The sequence below is a fragment of the Oncorhynchus nerka genome, linkage group LG27 (assembly GCF_034236695.1).
Source record: "Oncorhynchus nerka isolate Pitt River linkage group LG27, Oner_Uvic_2.0, whole genome shotgun sequence".
Taxonomy (NCBI): Eukaryota; Metazoa; Chordata; class Actinopteri; order Salmoniformes; family Salmonidae; genus Oncorhynchus; species Oncorhynchus nerka.
The window spans coordinates 96,536,732-96,552,252 of NC_088422.1; the positions used below are offsets into that span (position 1 = coordinate 96,536,732).

The 15,521-nt window shown below is 43.1% G+C and overlaps 1 protein-coding gene across 2 annotated transcripts in view; it reads right to left on the minus strand.

The window, feature by feature from the left end:
• The window catches only part of trpm5 (transient receptor potential cation channel, subfamily M, member 5), a 94,526-nt gene that overhangs the window by 31,256 nt on the left and 47,749 nt on the right, over window positions 1-15,521 (minus strand). For both annotated transcript variants that reach the window (XM_065012385.1, XM_065012384.1), the window contains exons 13-18: window positions 10,381-10,504; window positions 9,878-10,023; window positions 7,293-7,405; window positions 6,847-6,948; window positions 5,325-5,589; window positions 3,694-3,812 (exon numbers count right to left, since the gene is read on the minus strand). In XM_065012385.1, the coding sequence (XP_064868457.1) occupies window positions 3,694-3,812; window positions 5,325-5,589; window positions 6,847-6,948; window positions 7,293-7,405; window positions 9,878-10,023; window positions 10,381-10,504 (869 nt within the window). The remainder of the gene's footprint in view (window positions 1-3,693; window positions 3,813-5,324; window positions 5,590-6,846; window positions 6,949-7,292; window positions 7,406-9,877; window positions 10,024-10,380; window positions 10,505-15,521) is intronic.

Genomic DNA, 15,521 nt, shown 5'->3' on the forward strand with positions numbered 1-15,521 from the left:
ATTTACATACAACGATCAATACATTACATCATTTACATACAACGATCAATACATTACATCATTTACATACAACGATCAAATATCATTACATCATTTACATACAACGATCAATACATTACATCATTTAAACACAACGATCAATACATTACATCATTTAATACATTACATCATTTACATACAACGATCAATACATTACATCATTTACATACAACGATCAATACATTACATCATTTACATACAACGATCAATACATTACATCATTTATCAACATACAACGATCAATACATTACATCATTTACATTACATCATTTACATACAACGATCAATACATTACATCATTTACATACAACGATCAATACATTACATCATTTACATACAACGATCAATACATTACATCATTAAACATACAACGATCAATACATTACATCAAACATACAACGATCAATACATTACATCATTTAAACATACAACAATACAACAATGATCCAGCCTATAAAACAAACATTTACACTCCTCTGTAAGTCTCCCATCAATATTTAAAATTCATTCAGTGGTACTAACATATCTAGATGAAGCATGGATTGTAGATTATTCCATTCAGTGACACTAACATATCCAGATGAAGCATGGACTGTAGATGATTCCATTCAGTGGTACTAACATATCCAGATGAAGCAGGGATTGTAGATGATTCCATTCAGTGACACTAACATATCCAGATGAAGCATGGACTGTAGATTATTCCATTCAGTGGCACTAACATATCCAGATGAAGCAGGGATTGTAGATGATTCCATTCAGTGACACTAACATATCCAGATGAAGCAGGGATTGTAGATTATTCCATTCAGTGGCACTAACATATCCAGATGAAGCAGGGATTGTAGATTATTCCATTCAGTGGCACTAACATATCCAGATGAAGCAGGGATTGTAGATGATTCCATTCAGTGGTACTAACATATCCAGATGAAGCAGGGACTGTAGATTATTCCATTCAGTGGTACTAACATATCCAGATGAAGCAGGGATTGTAGATGATTCCATGCGTCTGGTGCACAAGAAGAAATACTGTGAATGTCCTGGGACTTTAAGTAGCAACCACCTAACAGACCGGGTATGGTAACTGCTGGTGGTGAAGGAGACCAGACTACAGAGGTAAAGAGGGAGTTTACCCAAACGGGCTTTGTAGATGAACACACAAATGTATCTTTCTGCGCATATAAAGTGAGGTCCAACCTACCATTTGGTACAATATGCAATGGTGGGTGATTGACTTGGCATTTGTAATAAAGCGCAAGGATGCATGATAAACAGAGTCCAGTCTCTGTAGGACAGAGGAGGCTGCATGATAAACAGAGTCCAGTCTCTGTAGGACAGAGGAGGCTGCATGATAAACAGAGTCCAGTCTCTGTAGGACAGAGGAGGCTGCATGATAAACAGAGTCCAGTCTCTGTAGGACAGAGGAGGCTGCATGATAAACAGAGTCCAGTCTCTGTAGGACAGAGGAGGCTGCATGATAAACAGAGTCCAGTCTCTGTAAGACAGAGGAGGCTGCATGATAAACAGAGTCCAGTCTCTGTAAGACAGAGGAGGCTGCATGATAAACAGAGTCCAGTCTCTGTAAGACAGAGGAGGCTGCATGATAAACAGAGTCCAGTCTCTGTAAGACAGAGGAGGCTGCATGATAAACAGAGTCCAGTCTCTGTAAGACAGAGGAGGCTGCATGAGTAAACAGAGTGCCAGTCTCTGTAAGACAGAGGAGGCTGCATGATAAACAGAGTCCAGTCTCTGTAAGACAGAGGAGGCTGCATGATAAATAGAGTCCAGTCTCTGTAAGACAGAGGAGGCTGCATGATAAACAGAGTCCAGTCTCTGTAAGACAGAGGAGGCTGCATGATAAACAGAGTCCAGTCTCTGTAAGAAGGAGGAGGTTGCATGATAAACAGAGTCCAGTCTCTGTAAGACAGAGGAGGCTGCCTGATAAACAGAGTCCAGTCTCTGTAAGACAGAGGAGGCTGCATGATAAACAGAGTCCAGTCTCTGTAAGACAGAGGAGGCTGCATGATAAACAGAGTCCGGTCTCTGTAAGACAGAGGAGGCTGCATGATAAACAGAGTCCAGTCTCTGTAAGACAGAGGAGGCTGCATGATAAACAGAGTCCAGTCTCTGTAAGACAGAGGAGGCTGCATGATAAACACAGTCCAGTCTCTGTAAGACAGAGGAGGCTGCATGATAAACAGAGTCCAGTCTCTGTAAGACAGAGGAGGCTGCATGATAAACAGAGTCCAGTCTCTGTAAGACAGAGGAGGCTGCATGATAAACAGAGTCCAGTCTCTGTAAGACAGAGGAGGCTGCATGATAAACAGAGTCCAGTCTCTGTAAGACAGAGGAGGCTGCATGATAAACAGAGTCCAGTCTCTGTAAGACAGAGGAGGCTGCATGATAAACAGAGTCCAGTCTCTGTAAGACAGAGGAGGCTGCATGATAAATAGAGTCCAGTAAATAGAGTCCAGTCTCTGTAAGACAGAGGAGGCTGCATGATAAACAGAGTCCAGTCTCTGTAAGACAGAGGAGGCTGCATGATAAACAGAGTCCAGTCTCTGTAAGAAGGAGGAGGTTGCATGATAAACAGAGTCCAGTCTCTGTAAGACAGAGGAGGCTGCCTGATAAACAGAGTCCAGTCTCTGTAAGACAGAGGAGGCTGCATGATAAACAGAGTCCAGTCTCTGTAAGACAGAGGAGGCTGCATGATAAACAGAGTCCGGTCTCTGTAAGACAGAGGAGGCTGCATGATAAACAGAGTCCAGTCTCTGTAAGACAGAGGAGGCTGCATGATAAACAGAGTCCAGTCTCTGTAAGACAGAGGAGGCTGCATGATAAACACAGTCCAGTCTCTGTAAGACAGAGGAGGCTGCATGATAAACAGAGTCCAGTCTCTGTAGGACAGAGGAGGCTGCATGATAAACAGAGTCCAGTCTCTGTAAGACAGAGGAGGCTGCATGATAAACAGAGTCCAGTCTCTGTAGGACAGAGGAGGCTGCATGATAAACAGAGTCCAGTCTCTGTAGGACAGAGGAGGCTGCATGATAAACAGAGTCCAGTCTCTGTAAGACAGAGGAGGCTGCATGATAAACAGAGTCCAGTCTCTGTAAGACAGAGGAGGCTGCATGATAAACAGAGTCCAGTCTCTGTAGGACAGAGGAGGCTGCATGCAAATACAACAAGTCACCATAATCAATTACAGAGAGAAAAGTGGCCTGAACAAGCTTCTTTCTAGCCATAAGCGGGAAGCCTTATTACGAAAAGAAAAACCCAATTTCAATTTAAGCTTTGTCAGAAGATTATCCACATGAACTTTAAAGGACAACTTGTCATCCAACCAAATACCTAGGTATTTGTAGGATGATACTTTTTCAATGGCTAAGCCATCAGATGTGACAATGCTAACCTTCTCTGGCAGAGTTCTAGCTCTGGTAAAGGTCATGAATCTAGTTTATTTGTTGTATATTCAAGACCAGTTTGAGACCATAAAGTGAGGCCTGCAGTGACTGAAAAGCAGTGTGGAGCTCTTCAACAGCCTGAACCAGAGAAGGAGCACATGAATATATAACTGTATCATCTGCATATAGATGTAACTTTGTTGTTTGCAAGAGAGGAAATTGGATGCAAGAGAGGAAGGACTCTGCTCACCTGCAGGACACACCGATAACGAAGAGTGAGATGGCCACCATGTCACACTTGTTCCAGTTGTCCTCCACGTACAGCTTGAATTTCTTCAAGATGCTCATGTCTTCGTCTGTGAAGAAACTCTGCATCACCCAGGTCAATAAAGCGTTAGTTCACTCTGTTAGAACATCACAATTAGCAGTATAATTCTAGTTGTGTATATTTTCGAGGTCATTTGAGTCATTTATGTCAAATTTCCCCCCAGGCTAAAAATACATTTATCCTCAACAACAGTCCTGGAGTATCCTCAACGCTGCACATATTCTGTCCAGCCGCACACCGGATGCAACTTATCAACAGCTGATAAGAGTACCTGAGGAACAGAGTTGAGAAGCACTGAAATGGAACCCCATTCCTTAGTCCACTACGGAATAGGGCGGCAGGGTAGCCTAGTGGTTAGAGCGTTGGACTAGTAACCGGAAGGTTCCTAGGCCGTCATTGAAAATAAGAATTTGTTCTTAACTGACTTGCCTAGTAAAATAAAGGTAAAATAAATGTAAAAAACGTAGTGTTTTGAACAGGGCCCTTGTCGAAAGTAGTTCAGTATGGCGAGAATAAGGTGCCATTTCAGACACAGATATTGTGTTATGGAACTTTTATTTAACTGGACAAGTTAGAACAAATGATTATTTACAACGACGTCCTACCCCCCCCCCGGGCCAAACCCGGACGACGCTGGGCCGATTGCAACGACGTCCTACCCCCCCCGGGCCAAACCCGGACGACGCTGGGCCGATTGTGCACCACCCTATGGGACTCCCAATCACAGCCGGATGTGATACAGCCTGGATTCAAACTAGGGACTGTAGTGACGCCTCTTGCACTGAGATGCAGTGCCTTAGACCGCTGCGCCACTCGGGAGCCCACTGGGCAAAAACTGGTTGAATCAATGTTGTTACCACGTAATTTCAACAACAAAAAATTGCCCCAACTTTTAACCTAAATCCAATGACATGGTGATTTTGTAATTTTATTTTCACATTGAATTCACGTTAGTTGACAGCTCACACTAATTTAAATCAAAACCCATGGGAAGTGATGTCAATGATGATGACATGAGTTGGGCTCATGGTCTCCCTAAGTAGCTCTGCCAGAGTCTCCCTCAGCCCTACCAGGTGTCACCCTCAGCCCTCAGCCCTACCAGGTGTCACCCTCAGCCCTCAGCCCTACCAGGTGTCACCCTCAGCCCTACCAGTTGTCACCCTCAGCCCTACCAGGTGTCACCCTCAGCCCTACCAGTTGTCACCCTCAGCCCTCAGCCCTACCAGGTGTCACCCTCAGCCCTCAGCCCTACCAGGTGTCACCCTCAGCCCTACCAGTTGTCACCCTCAGCCCTCAGCCCTACCAGGTGTCACCCTCAGCCCTCAGCCCTACCAGGTGTCACCCTCAGCCCTACCAGGTGTCACCCTCAGCCCTACCAGGTATCACCCTCAGCTCTACCAGGTATCACCCTCAGCCCTACCAGGTGTCACCCTCAGCCCTACCAGGTGTCACCCTCAGCCCTACCAGGACATTTCCTCTCGGTCTACCAATTAAGACGTTGGTTTCTCTCGTGGGAGACCAGAGTTCAGATCCAGCCCGTGACGTCAACATACCTGTCTCAGCTCCTCCAGCACCAGGGTGAAGACCCAGAAGTAAAGCATGATCTCCGGGGCCCCAGGGCCCGCGGGGGGCGGCGGACGAAAGTCCAACAGGAGCACGTAGGTGAACAGGATGAGGAAGGCAAAGTACATGATGACGTTGCCTAGGAACACAGTGACCGGGGCACTCCAGAAGCGACGCCAGCGACGCAGCAGGAAACGCCACCACACGGCGGCGCTGCTCTGGCCCTCCACGCCACCAGGAGGACCCCCCGAGTCTCTGGAACACCATACAACACATTGAAAATTGGGAATTTTTATATACACTATTCTTCAACAGTCCACAAAACTTCTAGCCTCGTATTACCAGACTGACTCACAAGGCTGCTAAAAGGCAGGTTGACATGAAGTGTTGTCAACTTTGTTCTAAGGGCATAAATAATCTGATTGGTTTAGGGCAGAACAACTGTTTATATAGTTTATTCAACTAAACCTTTAATAAAACAAATGTTAACTGACCTACTGGCAGATTTTTGACCTAGCTTGCTAGCTAAATCGTTTATATTATTCAACCTTAGTAGGAAGTAGTGCCCATATAGTAGGAAGTGGTGCTACATATAGTTCAACATTTTACGTTTCTGCCCCCAGGGAAACATAACAGTCCATTCCAATTGTTAAGTTTATATAGCTTATAAAACGAAATGTTTTGATACAGAAAGTGGGAGCTGATTTACTGGTATATTTGAGACCAAGCTAGCTAGCTCTATTCTATGTTTCAACATTACTAAAAGATAGCTATTTTGCTGGGCAAATAGCTCTGTTTAGCTTAGCATTTTACGTTGCTACTGTCACATCTGCTCCCCCCCAGCGATATTGGACCCACCTGGACTCACTCATCACCTGTTAATTTCCTCCCCTATATTTGTCAGTTCCCTGCGGCTGCTTTCATTGTTTTTGTTTGTGTTACTCATTTGCTGATGCTGTTCCTGTTCCTGTCTCTTAAACGTTTGACTCCCCGTACTTGCTTGGTCTCTCCGGCGTCATCCCATGTGACAGCTACCCCCAGGGCTGCATTAAGGGAAAGGGGGATACCTAGTCAGTTGTACAACTGAATGCATTCAACTGAAATGTGTCTTCCACATTTAACCCCTCCCCTCTGAATCGGAGAGGTGCGGGGGGCTGCCTTAATCAACATCCACATCTTCGGTGCCCAGGGAACAGTGGGTTAACTGCCTTGCTCAGAGGCAGAACGACAGATTTTTACCTTGTCAGCTCGGTTACTGGCACAACGCTCTAACCACTAGGCTACCATAACTGTCCATCCCCATTTTATTTAAAATATTCTCAGTTCAAACCTCTGCCATGTTTTCAAAGGTTGTGCATCTGTTAAACTCCACCCATTGACCTTCTAGAAACCAATCGGATTTGTTCTGCCCTAAACCAATCAGATTCTTTCTGCCCTTAGAACAAAGTTGACTACACGTGATGTCCCTTTATAAACAGCAGGTATAGTTGAATAAATGGTTTTATAACTCACAAAGGGTCATTGTCTGTTAGTAGCAGGGCCTTTTCTGTGTCCAGACTGTCAGGTTCCACATACTGCTCCTCTCCTCCACCACGACTGTCTAGTTCCTCATCACTGCATCATTACACACATAGAGACAACATGACTACACACACGAGGACAGGGCCGATGCACACGCACGCACGCACGCACGCACGCATGCACACACACACACACACACACACACAAACACACACACACACAAACACACACACACACACACACACACACACACACAGTGATAGTGGCATACACATGAACATATTGACCCAAGCACTCTAGCACGTAGATGCAGACACTGAAACGAGTACCCACAACTCTGTGCTTCAACAACAGACATACGTTCTTTACGGTTCCTACCGTGCTGTGGAAATGACTGTGACAACATTAACAATATGAAGCTAGATTTCTGTGGTGACCTGAACTTGATGAGGTTGGTCCAGATGAGAGGGGGACAGAAGAAAGACAGCACCAGTTTGGAGATGGATGTGTCTGTAGTCATCGCCCCCCACCAGATCTTAGTGAGGAACCCCTGGGACAAACCATGATCACTGTTACCAACCTACCACACCTTACCTTATCTTAGGCCACACTAATTATATTACATAGGTCATACTAATTGTATTACATAGGTCATACTAATTATATTACATAGGTCATACTAATTATATTACATAGGCCATACTAATTATATTACATAGGCCATACTAATTATATTACATAGGTCATACTAATTGTATTACATAGGCCACACTAATTATATTACATAGGCCATACTAATTGTATTACATAGGTCATACTAATTATATTACATAGGTCATACTAATTATATTACATATGCCATACTAATTATATTACATAGGCCATACTAATTCTATTACATAGGTCATACTAATTATATTACATAGGCCATACTAATTATATTACATAGGCCATACTAATTCTATTACATAGGTCATACTAATTATATTACATAGGCCATACTAATTGTATTACATAGGTCATACTAATTGTATTACATAGGTCATACTAATTATATTACATAGGTCATACTAATTATATTACATATAGGCCATATACTATTACATAGGTCATACTAATTATATTACATAGGCCATACTAATTCTATTACATAGGTCATACTAATTGTATTACATAGGCCATACTAATTCTATTACATAGGTCATACTAATTGTATTGCATGTTTAACATATTTTTTTTTTTCAAGTGAGGCGAGCACAGTTTAGTCTCTTGGGGAGGTTAAAAGAGGTAGTTCAGCCGTAATCTAAGAGGATGTTGTGAATTGTTTTACTGTAAAATTGTAACATTATTTTGCTATAATCCTGCAAAAAACATTTTTTAAAGGGCAACCATTTAATTAAATGTGTATGGCCTTACTACTGTAAAAGTGTAGGACACACAGAAACCAGCAGAGGGCACATCACCCCATAAAACCCACCTATCAACACTGAAACCATCAGAGGGCACATCACCCCATAAAACACACCAATCAACACTGAAACCATCAGAGGGCACATCAGCCCATAAAACACACCTATCAACACTGAAACCAGCAGAGGGCACATTACCCCATAAAACACACCTATCAACACTGAAACCAACAGAGGGCACATCACCCCATAAAACACACCTATCAACACTGAAACAAGCAGAGGGCACATCACCCCATAAAACACACCTATCAACACTGAAACCAGCAGAGGGCACATCACCCCATAAAACACACCTATCAACACTGAAACCATCAGATGGCACATCACCCCATAAAACACACCAATCAACACTGAAACCAGCAGAGGGCACATCAGCCCATAAAACACACCTATCAACACTGAAACCAGCAGAGGGCACATCACCCCATAAAACACACCTATCAACACTGAAACCAGCAGATGGCACATCACCCCATAAAACACACCTATCAACACTGAAACCAGCAGATGGCACATCACCCCATAAAACACACCTTTCAACACTGAAACCATCAGAGGGCACATCACCCCATAAAACACACCTATCAACACTGAAACCAGCAGGGGGCACATCACCCCATAAAACACACCTATCAACACTGAAACCATCAGAGGGCACATCACCCCATAAAACACACCTATCAACACTGAAACCAGCAGAGGGCACATCACCCCATAAAACACACCAATCAACGCTGAAACCAGCAGATGGCACATCACCCCATAAAACACACCTATCAACACTGAAACCATCAGAGGGCACATCACCCCATAAAACACACCTATCAACACACAGTCACACACCAAGAGGACTCTGTGAACATTGTCTGTGTACACAGTTACACACCAAGAGGACTCTGTGAATATTGTCTGTGTACACAGTCACACACCAAGAGGACTCTGTGAATATTGTCTGTGTACACAGTCCCACACCAAGAGGACTCTGTGAACATTGTCTGTGTACACAGTCACACACCAAGAGGACTCTGTGAACATTGTCTGTGTACACAGTTACACACCAAGAGGACTCTGTGAATATTGTCTGTGTACACAGTCACACACCAAGAGGACTCTGTGAATATTGTCTGTGTACACAGTCACACACCAAGAGGACTCTGTGAATATTGTCTGTGTACACAGTCACACACCAAGAGGACTCTGTGAATATTGTCTGTGTACACAGTCACACACCAAGAGGACTCTGTGAATATTGTCTGTGTACACAGTCACACACCAAGAGGACTCTGTGAACATTGTCTGTGTAAACAGTCCCACACCAAGAGGACTCTGTGAATATTGTCTGTGTACACAGTCACACACCAAGAGGACTCTGTGAATATTGTCTGTGTACACAGTCACACACCAAGAGGACTCTGTGAATATTGTCTGTGTACACAGTCAAATCTATCTAATGTATAATTTGTTTATGGAACAAAGAGATTAAAAGTAAGGAGGCCACATGTCCTGTTTCAGTGTGTCTATGTGTGCCTGCACTTGTTACCGTAGGCTACCTGAACTCCATTGTGGGCGAAGAAGCACTTGGCGTCAGCCTCGGTTGCCAGGTTGAGGACGGTGGATTGATTCCAGCAGCGGGTCCTTCTCACCAGAAGAGCATAGGCCCTGTCTTCACTGTTAGAGTAGCACTCCCCAAACAGATCTGGCAACACATACACATACACACACACACCAGACTCAACACACCAAGACTTCACACCGTTCAAATTAGGCTTTTGTTTGTTTGTTATATAGGCATTGGTTGTATCTAGATTCTTATCTTGTGATGATCTCACTGTGAATTTTAACCCTGGGAGAATTTCCTAGGAAATACTAGATACTTTCAGGGAACATCTTTGTCTTTGTGGTATATTTAAACTAAGTGATGGTTTGTGATCCCAGAGCATTATGTCATCGCAGAGTGTGACGCTGCATGTTATATCCAGTGTGTGTGTGTGTGTGTGTGTGTGTGTGCATGTATGTGTGGTGCATGTGCCTACACGCTCCTCGTGTCTCTCACCTAGGGCAAACTGCTCATACTTGGCCTCCTTCATGCTGCGTGCTGACTCTGCCTCTGACTCCAGGCCAGACATCTCTTTCAGGATCTTACAACCAGCTAGAGCCGCAGCTACAGCCTCCGGACCCTGGGTCCACAGAGAGAGAGAGAGAGAGAGAGAGCGAGAGAGAGAGAGAGAGAGAGAGAGAGAGAGAGAGAGAGAGAGAGAGAGAGAGAGACAGGAGAGAGATACAGAGAGAGAGACAGAGAGACAGAGACAGAGAGAGAGACAGAGACAGAGAAAGACAGAGACAGAGAGAGAGAGACACAGAGAGACAGAGAGACAGAGAGAGAGAGAAACAGAGAGAGAGCAATACTTGAACAGAGCAATACTCAATCATGAGGCATCAGAGCTAAAGGAACTGAATAATATTAAGAAATGCTATAGATGGAAGGAAAGTATTGTGGAAACCTACCAAAAAATAATTAGGCAACAACTAATTCAATCCCTTTTAGACAACTTCCTGGACAAAACGTTTCACTGTAATAGTGAAAGTGTAAACTTGGCAGTTGGAAACATAAACAGTATATTTGACCGCTCAGCTTCACTATCAAATCTAAAAATGTCAAACAGACAACCTAAGAAAATGAACAACAATGACAGATGGTTTGATGAAGAACGCAAAAACCGAAGAAAGAAATAGAGAAACCTGAGAAATTGAGATTTATGGATAAACCACTTCACATCTTTTTGCATCTATAATAAAGAACAAACAGCAAAAACATATACATGATCAAATACAAATCTTAGAATGAACTATTAAAGACTACCAGAACCCACTGGATTCTCCAATTACATGGAATGAACTACAGGACCAAATTCAAACCCTCCAACCTAAAAAGCCCTGTGGTGTTGATGGTATCCTAAATGAAATTATAAAATATACAGACAACAAATTCCAATTGGCTATACTTAAACTCTTTAACATCATCCTCAGCTCCGACATCTTCCACAATATTTGGAATCACCCTACTAGAATCTGAAGTCAAATGTCTACTGTTTGCTGATGATCTGGTGCTTCTGTCCCCAACCAAGGAGGGCCTACAGCAGCCCCTAGATCTTCTGCACAGATTCTGTCAGACTTGGGTCCTGACAGTAAATTTCAGTAAGACAAAAATAATGGTGTTCCAAAAAAGGTCCAGTTGCCAGGAACACAAATACAAATTCCATCTAGACACCGTTGCCCTAGAGCACACAAAAAACTATACCTACCTTGGCCTAAACATCAGCACCACAGGTAACAACGATCTGAGAGACAAGGCAAGAAGGGCCTTCTACGCCATCAATTGGAACATAAAATTCGACACATCAATTAGGATCTGGCTAAAAATACTTTAACCGGCTATAGAACCCATTGCCCTTTATGGTTGTGAGGTCTGAGGTCTGCTCACCAACCAAGAACTTGCAAAATGGGATAAATACCAAATTGAGACTCTGCGTGCAGAATTCTGCACAAATATCCTCTGTGTACAACGTAAAACACCAAATAATGCATGCAGAGCAGAATTAGGCCGATACCCACTAATTATCAAAATCCAGAAAATAGATGTTAAATTCTACAACCACCTAAAATGGAGCTATTCCCAAACCTTCCATAACAAAGCCATCACCTACAGAGAGATGAACCTGGAGAAGAGTCCCCTAATCAAGCTGGTCCTGGGGCTCTGTTCCCAAACACAAACAGACCCCACAGAGCCCCAGGACAGCAACACAATTAGACCCAACCAAATCATGAGAAAACAAAAACATAATTACTTTACACATTGGAAAGAAACAGAGCAAATTAGAAATCTATTTGTCCCTAAACAGAGAGTACACAGTGGCAGAATACCTGATCACTGTGACTGACCCAAACTTAAGGAAAGCTTTGACTATGTACAGACTCAGTGAGCATAGCCTTGCTATTGAGAGAGGCCGCCATAGGAAGACATGGCCCTCAAGAGAAGACAGGCGATTTGCACACTGCCAACAAAATTAGGTGCAAACTGAGCTGCACTTCCTAACCTCCTGCCAAATGTCTGACCATATTAAAGACACATATTTCCCTTCGGGTTACACAGACCCACAAAGAATTTGAAAAACAAATCCAAATTTGAAAAACTCCTATATCTATTGGGTGAAATACCACAGTGTGCAATCACAGCAGCGAGATTTGTGACCTGTTTCCGCAAGAAAAGGGCAACCAGTGAAGAACAAACACCATCGTAAATACAACCTATATTTATGTTTATTTATTTTCCCTTAATATTTATGTGTACTTATTTTCCTGTTTGCACTTTAACTATTTGCACATCGTTACAACACTGTATATATGTCACGCCCTGACCTTAGTTCCTTTTTTATGTCTATATTTTAGTTTGGTCAGGGCGTGAGTTGGGGTGGGCATTCTATGTTTTTGTTCTATGTTTTGTATTTCTGCTTTTGGCCTGGTATGGTTCCCAATCAGAGGCAGCTGTCAATCGTTGTCTCTGATTGAGAACCATACCTAGGCAGCCTGTTTTCCCACTATGGGTTGTGGGTAGTTGTTGTCTCTGATTGAGAACCATACCTAGGCAGCCTGTTTTCCCACTATGGGTTGTGGGTAGTTGTTGTCTCTGATTGAGAACCATACTTAGGCAGCCTGTTTTCCCACTATGGGTTGTGGGTAGTTGTTGTCTCTGATTGAGAACCATACTTAGGCAGCCTGTTTTCCCACTATGGGTTGTGGGTAGTTGTTGTCTCTGATTGAGAACCATACCTAGGCAGCCTGTTTTCCCACTATGGGTTGTGGGTAGTTGTTGTCTCTGATTGAGAACCATACTTAGGCAGCCTGTTTTCCCACTATGGGTTGTGGGTAGTTGTTGTCTCTGATTGAGAACCATACTTAGGCAGCCTGTTTTCCCACTGATTATGGGTTGTGGGTAGTTGTTGTCTCTGATTGAGAACCATACTTAGGCAGCCTGTTTTCCCACTATGGGTTGTGGGTAGTTGTTGTCTCTGATTGAGAACCATACTTAGGCAGCCTGTTTTCCCACTATGGGTTGTGGGTAGTTGTTGTCTCTGATTGAGAACCATACCTAGGCAGCCTGTTTTCCCACTATGGGTTGTGGGTAGTTGTTGTCTCTGATTGAGAACCATACTTAGGCAGCCTGTTTTCCCACTATGGGTTGTGGGTAGTTGTTGTCTCTGATTGAGAACCATACTTAGGCAGCCTGTTTTCCCACTATGGGTTGTGGGTAGTTGTTGTCTCTGATTGAGAACCATACCTAGGCAGCCTGTTTTCCCACTATGGGTTGTGGGTAGTTGTTGTCTCTGATTGAGAACCATACTTAGGCAGCCTGTTTTCCCACTATGGGTTGTGGGTAGTTGTTGTCTCTGATTGAGAACCATACTTAGGCAGCCTGTTTTCCCACTATGGGTTGTGGGTAGTTGTTGTCTCTGATTGAGAACCATACTTAGGCAGCCTGTTTTCCCACTATGGGTTGTGGGTAGTTGTTGTCTCTGATTGAGAACCATACTTAGGCAGCCTGTTTTCCCACTATGGGTTGTGGGTAGTTGTTGTCTCTGATTGAGAACCATACTTAGGCAGCCTGTTTTCCCACTATGGGTTGTGGGTAGTTGTTGTCTCTGATTGAGAACCATACTTAGGCAGCCTGTTTTCCCACTATGGGTTGTGGGTAGTTGTTGTCTCTGATTGAGAACCATACTTAGGCAGCCTGTTTTCCCACTATGGGTTGTGGGTAGTTGTTGTCTCTGATTGAGAACCATACTTAGGCAGCCTGTTTTCCCACTATGGGTTGTGGGTAGTTGTTTTCTGTTTTCTGTTTTGTGTTGCTGCACCTTACAGGACTGTTTCGTTTTCGTTTCACTCTCTTTGTTATTTTGTTTAGTGTTTCTGTTCCAATAAAATAACATGAACACTTACAACGCTGCACATTGGTCCGATCCTTCATGCTCCTCGTCAGAAGAGGATGAAAACCGTTACAATATAGACATACTATGACATTTGAAATGTCTCTATTCCTTTAGAGCTTTTGTGAGTGTAATGTTTACTGTTTTTTATTGTTTATTATCTATTTCACTTGCTTTGGCAATGTAAACATACAGTTGAAGTTGGAAGTTTACATACACCTTAGCCAAATACATTTAAACTCAGTTTTTCACAATTCCTGACATTTAATGCTAGTAAAAATTCCCTCTCTTAGGTCAGTTAGGATCTCCACTTTATTTTAAGAATGTGAAATGGAAAAATAATAGTAGAGAGAATTATTTATTTCAGCTTTTATTTCTTTCATCACATTCCCAGTGGGTCAGAAGTTTACATACACTCAATTAGTATTTGGTAGCATTGCCTTTAAATTGTTTAATTTCGGGTAGCCTTTCACAAGCTTCCCACAGTAAGTTGGGAATTTCAATTTTGGTCCATTCCTTCTGACAGAGTTGGTGCAACTGAATCAGGTTTGTAGGCCTCCTTGCTCGCACACGCTTTCTCAGTTCTGTCCACAAATGTTCTGTGGGATTGAGGTCAGGGCTTTGTGATGGCCACTCCAATACATTGACTTTGTTGTCCTTAAGCCATTTTGCCACAACTTTAGAAGTATGCTTGGGGTCATTGGCCATTTGGAAGATCCATTTGCGACCAAGCTTTAACTTCCTGACTGATGTCTTGAGATGTTGCTTCAATATATCCACATAATTTTCCCGCCTCAGGATGCCATCTATTTTGTGAAGTGCACCAATCCCTCCTGCAGCAAAGCACCCCCACAACATGATGCTGCCACCCCTGTGCTTCACAGTTGGGATGGTATTCTTCGGCTTGCAAGCCTCCCTCTTTTCCCTCCAAACATAACGATGGTCATTATGGCCAAAAAGTTATATTTTTGTTTCATAATATATATATCATATATCTTTGTCCCCATGTGCAGTTGCAAACAGTAGTCTGGCTTTTTTGTGGCGGTTTTGGGGCAATGGCTTCTTCCTTGCTGAGCAGCCTTTCAGGTTATGTCGATATAGGACTCGTTTTACTTTGGATATACAGTGGGGCAAAAAAAATAAAAAATTCCCACCATAATTTGCAAATAAATTCATTAAAAATCCTACAATGTGATTTACTGGATTTTTTTTC